This window comes from Tachyglossus aculeatus, chromosome 15, assembly GCF_015852505.1.
Source record: "Tachyglossus aculeatus isolate mTacAcu1 chromosome 15, mTacAcu1.pri, whole genome shotgun sequence".
Lineage (NCBI taxonomy): Eukaryota > Metazoa > Chordata > Mammalia > Monotremata > Tachyglossidae > Tachyglossus > Tachyglossus aculeatus.
Window position 1 is genome coordinate 2,379,001 of NC_052080.1, and position 6,000 is coordinate 2,385,000.

General features: G+C 55.5%; 1 protein-coding gene across 1 annotated transcript in view; it reads right to left on the reverse strand.

Annotated features, from left to right (window-relative positions):
• Positions 1 to 2,799: 2,799 nt before the first annotated feature.
• The window catches only part of POLA1 (DNA polymerase alpha 1, catalytic subunit), a 302,830-nt gene continuing 299,629 nt past the window's right edge, over positions 2,800 to 6,000 (reverse strand). Inside the window, exon 37 of the mRNA XM_038757398.1 lies at positions 2,800 to 3,541. Within this exon, the coding sequence (XP_038613326.1) occupies positions 3,390 to 3,541 (152 nt within the window). The 3' untranslated portion in view covers positions 2,800 to 3,389. The remainder of the gene's footprint in view (positions 3,542 to 6,000) is intronic.

Sequence of the window (6,000 nt, forward strand, 5' to 3'; positions counted from 1 at the left end):
GGCGGGGGAGGGCCCCGGATCAGCTTTCCGCGGCGGGGCCGCTAAGCGATGCGCACCAGGACGGCGGGAGGCGTGATGGATGTCTACACAACTGCGATTCCGTGTGTGTCTCTGTGTGTGTTGCCGGGGGTGGGGAGGAAGGGGATTAGTGAGAGACATAGGCGAGGAGACTCGGCCTAATGACCCGTCTCTGCGCGGGCCAAGGCCCAAATCCTCCCGTGATAGTAATCGTAATAATGATGTCACTTGTTAAGCGCTTACTATGTGCCGAGCACTGTCCTAAGGGCTGAAGTGGATACGACGTTCATCAGGTTGCCCCACGGGGGGCTCACAGTTTTAATCCCAATTATCCAGAGGTCGTCAGAAATTAAGCGGCTTGCGCGAGATCACACGGCGGACGGGTGGCGGATCCGGGATTAGAACCCAGGTCCTCCGACTCCCAAGTCCGGGGGTCTTGCTACTAAAGCCACGGCGCGTCCCCACTCCCCTCTTCGGTCCCCGGGCACCTTGGCATCCGCTCGGTTCCAGGGGAACAGTGGTCGATAGCCGCTGTCTGACCTGGTATTCGCCCCAGCGCTGAGAACAGTGTTTGGGCACAGAGTAAGCGCTTAACAAATACCATTATTGTTATTCCGTTTGTCCAGTTGAGTTGGTCTGGGCTGCTAATCGGGCGGCGCGAGCCCAAACCCACCATCCTTCGTCATCCACTCTCTCCTGACTCAGTTTCCCCCCCACCGCTTGACCCTTCCATGGAGCCGGAGGCAAATTGCGTGAAATGACCTCCAGGGATTTACATTTTCCACGGCCAATGGGCACCACCGCCTTGTTTTCCAAAACCCCTAATCCTGGGGTCCGTCCCCCCATCCCCCTTCATCCCCCACCATGGCTCTCCTCTTCAGCCGGCCACACCTCCCGACCCCCTGACCCTCAGCCTGGGCCTGGCCCACCCCCCCACCCCCCGGTCAAACCCCCAAAGGGGGTCTTTGAACCCTCCGGCGGCTCGATGCCGGGGGGCGTTTGGATGGAGTCCAAACTGGGGGAGACTCTCCCCTCTCCCAAATTTCAGGGAGCTCCCTGGGGGCCTGCCGCTTTGGGGGACCCCCCATCCTGTTGCCCCCCCCCCCCCCCGGGGGGGGGCTTCCAGCCTAAGCCCACCTGGTGGTAGGCCCCCCCCCCGCCCGTACCCCAAGTCATCCTTGGGCGACTGGACCTCCCAGGAAATACAGGGAAAAAGCTTCGGCCGCTCTCCTGGACAATGGACTCGGGGTGAGTGAGTGTGTTTTTGTGGGTACACACCTGTCTGGGCGCCTGAGTACAGGTCCCCCCTCTCTCTCGGCTGGCTAAAGTGAGGATAAAAATAATAATAATAATAATGTTGGTATTTGTTAAGCGCTTACTATATGCCAGGCAATGTTCAAAGCGCTGGGGCGGGGGGGATACAAGGTAAAAATAAAATCATAAGAAATCATCTGCAACCCACGATGCCAACACGCAACTACAAACGCAACCCACAACGCGAAGGAAAGCTCTAACCCACCACACCTCCCCGAAAATTCAGCCACCCCTCTCGCCCGGAGACTCGCATCCCCCGGCTGTCGGGAAGTCCCGCTCGAAGACATTTTTTTTTTTACAATAACTTTCGGGAGAGGGGAGGCACCACCCGACTGGGCCCGGAGGAATGTCGCTGGGCCGATTTTTCGCTCTCTCCCTGGAAATCTTCGTCCGAGCCAGAATCCTACTCCCCCAAGCAGCGATTCTGTTAATCCTTCTCGGGAGCGCCATCACTGCCAAGCAATCCTATAACCTTCTCAAAAGAAGTTTACCTCCCTGTTATAAAACCGGTAGCGGTATTTATACTGTGCAATAATTAGTGTATTACTTGAATCCACTAACGGGTTCATTTTATCTCCGCACAAAACCTCCAGTCTGCTTATAGAAAGCTTGTGCCTCCTCTGGCGCTGCCAGAGTCGTAAAAGAGTGAATGAAGGCTGGTAGCACTTTCTCCTTTTGCTTTGCCTTAATTCCCATCTCTTTTTCCTCTCATCCAATTAGTGCAGTGTATTAAGCGGTTTATCATCTCATAGTCAGCTATTGAGAGAAACAAGGCGAACACTTTGCAATAGAGCCTGCTCTCCTTTGACACCCTCAGGTACTTACATATTCTACTGTGCTATGAATAATAGAGGAAGAATAGAACACTAATTCCCTCATCAAAGAATGCCTTGTCTGCTGCTTTGCTCAACAACACCATTCTGATCAAAAGAAAAGCAATAAAGCTTAGCATAACAAAACGAAACCTACTTATTAGCTTAGTGGTTAAATTAATGCAGAGCCGCTGCTATTCAAAACCGAGGTTTGAAAACAGCCTCCAACAACCTGATAATGCTGCTTTCGGGATGAAGGAATTTTAATCTGAAATGGGAAGCTGGCACAGATGAGTTCATCTATTAAACCGCTATGAGCCGAGCGGACCGTCGTTCAATTAGGAAATATTTAGGTGATGGGGGTGGGGGGGTGGGTGGGGGGCTCGGGTTTGGGGTGAAAGCACCGACGTCACCCGGGGTGGGGGCGGGGGTGGGGATCACCGCCTCCCTCCATGGAGAACGACCCTTCGCGGAAACCCGGAGCCACGTGGAGACGAGGCGCGGGGCTGGGCCGGGACGGTGCCCCCGCCTCACACGAGGCCTTGACTCGGTTTCCCACCCAGTTCCGGCCCAGCCAGAATCGGTTTTCCTAGAAAACTTTATTTTGTTTTTTCCTCAAAGAAAAGACAGACGCTTGGACAAGGGCGGCCCGGGCCCGGCGAGGCGGTGAGGCCCCATGGCGCGCGCCCCGGTCCCCCGCCGCCCCGTTTAGGGTTTTACCTGACCGGTGGCCCCATTTCCCAGGAGCAAAGAGGGCTCCGGCAGAAAGAAACAGAAGGAGGGCCCCGGGCCGCCGTGGCCGCGGGAAAGGCCTCGGTGGGCCACCATCTCGTGAGCGTTGGGCGAGGCCGTGGCGCCGTGGGGACGGGGGTTGCGTTCGATCGGCGCGGGGGATGCTGGGCATGAGGAGGCCCAATGCTGGCAGCCCCTGGCCAACCTCGGCTAGGATGTCCCCCCGCCCCGGGCAGACGCCCCGGCTAATTGCCCCGGGGCAGGGGGTCGGCCCGCTAGCCCACCCCGGGGTGGAGGGGGATTCTTCCATCAGCGCACCTCCCTCACCAGCCACGACTCCTGCCCCGCGTGGGGGGCAGCAGGCCGGGTTAGGACGACGCCGGGGGCGGGTGGTGGGGGTGTCTTTCTCTAGAACCATCTTCGATGATAAAAATAAACAGTCCGTCCGTCCCCTCGGTGGGACGGGTCCCGGGAGCAGCGCCCGAAGCCGGGGCCTGGCGGCCACGGCCCGGACTAGGCCTCATTCGGGGGCTTCAGCGCGCAGTCGGCGAACAGCTTCCCCAGGTTCACTTCCGAGTAGCCGCTCCGGCTCAGGAACTTGTCCACGGCGCTCTTGATCCTCCGGTATTCCGCGCCCACCTCCTTGGGGAGCTTCAGAAATCTCTCTGCAAAACCGCCAGAAAGAGAGAGAGAGAGAGAGAGAGAGAGAGATGGTGAGGGCGGACACCCCGAGACTCGCTACGCGGCAGCCCCTGAGGATCCCACCGGGCTCGGGCCCCTTCGCCCTCGGCTAGCAGGCGGTGGAGACGCGGGCAACTCGCGGGACGGGAACTTATCTGCGCCGTTCCCTTCCGAGCGCCTCGTACGGTGCGCTGCATGTGGTAGGCGCTCAATAAATACCATTCGTTGACCGAGCTGTAACCAGCACCGATCGGGCCCGCCGGGAGTCCGGCCGCCCCGCGCATCGGGAAGGACACCTCACAAGCAGGGAATGCCAGTCTTCGCCCGCCCGACGCTCCTCCGGCGCCTGAGTCCCTTGGCCAACCAAGGCCACCGCCCTGACGGAGTTCGCTAGGCCGGAGAGCGAGGCGGGGGGCCTTCGTGAGTGCATTTCAGGGGGACGGCGAAACGTGGACGGCCGAAACCCTCTCCCCCGCCCCACCGGAGTCGGACCGCGATTCCTATCCGCAGCCCAGCCGGCCGGTGCATTTGAATGACACGAATGCATCTGATAACCGGGGAGAAGAGATTTAAAGAACTGCAGCACTACAGAGCAGGGGAAGATGAGAGAGGACACAGCTCCTGATGTGTTTACCTCCTCCGCTGATGGGATATTGACTTTTCCCACCAGGCTGGTTAGAAAGGGGACTATTTACGCTGCCACACAGCAGAGGAAGAATGACAAGCAGCAATACTCTGTGGTCTCCTCAGTAAAAGACAGCGGAGCCCGCTGGATATCACCCAGACCTAGTCGATACCTCCGAGGAGACCTACTATCCAAGTCGGAGATGCAGATAGAAAAGCTCACACTTTTTCCCTCGATAAGAACTGAATCGATAACACGCCCAAGGTCTTCGGGAGACGGAGCGGGGGAAGAAGAGTTCCCAATCGCTTTTGCTCGTTAGGGGCTTGGGGGTGGCGGGATAGGAGGTTTGCGTCTTTGTGAAGCCCACCCATGGAAAGTCTCCTTTCAGTTGCGAACCTGTTCTGCAAATCCGGTTATTTCCATCTACCGGCACTCCGGATCCAATGCGAGATAGGGAGTTATGGCAAGTCTTTCGCCGATCGGTATTTTACCATATCCCCCTGTCCGTCGGACAGTCAGTCGTATTTACTGAGCCCTTACTGTATGCAGAGCACTGTCCTAAGCGCTTGGGAGAGTACGATACAATAAAGAGACGCATTCCCCGCCTGAAGCGAGGTTACAGTCTAGGCGGGGAGACGGACATTGATATAAATCAATAAATACAGCTCCTTCCATATGTGCTGTGGGGCTGGGAGGGGTGAGAAGAATAAATGGCGCAAGTCGGGGCGTCGCAAAAGGGAGTTGAAGAAAAGGAAAAGAGGGAAGGGAAGGCCTGTTGGAGATGTGCCTTCAGTGAAAGGGGGGAGAAAAATTCCTTCAATGAGTAATGCCTTCAATAAGGGGAGGGGAAGAGAGTAATTGTCAAAGTGGGGACAGTAACTGTTTTAGAAGGCGAAACCAACAAAAAAAATCAGACCCCCCTTCCCAGTCCAAATCCCCTCAAATGAACCCTAAAAAACCTCAAAGGGCATGGGGGGTCCCTGAAAATAATAATAATAGCATTTATTAAGCGCTTACTATGTGCAAAGCACTGTTCTAAGCGCTGGGGAGGTTACAAGGTGAACAGGTTGTCCCAAGTGGGGCTCACAGTCTTAATCCCCATTTTACAGATGACGTAACTGAGGCCCAGAGAAGCAGAGTGACTTGCCCCAAGTCACCCAGTTGACAAGTGGCGGAGCCGGGATTTGAACCCATGACCTCTGACTCCAAAGCCCGGCCTCCTTCCACTGAGCCACGAAAATCCTCTCAACATACTGGCCCTGGGCAAATGCGCTGGTGGGCCAACTCTGATCCCAAACAATTGGCCAAATCAGTGGTGTTTGCTAGGCAAAGAGCACTGAACTAGGCGCATGGGAGGGTACAGTACAGTCGGTAGATACGGTCCCTGCCCACAACGGGCCTAAAGTTTAGTTGGGGGAGACAGACAATCAATGTAATTGCAGGTGAAGGGTTTCCTGAAGGAGATTTGACTTTAAGAGGACCTGGATCATGGGATCGTCAAGAAACATATACATATTTATTACTCTATTTATTTATTTATTTATTTATTTATTTGACTTGTACATTTCTATCCTACTTATTTTATTTTGTTGGTATGTTTGGTTCTGTTCTCTGTCTCCCCCTTTTAGACTGTGAGCCCACTGTTGGGTAGGGACTGTCTCTATGTGATGCCAATTTGTACTTCCCAAGTGCTTAGTACAGTGCTCTGCACATAGTAAGCGCTCAATAAATACGATTGATTGATTGATTGAAACCCCCATAAAACAGCGTGTGTGTTTGCACACGTGCGTTTTTGGGGGCAGGAAACACTTCCACCGA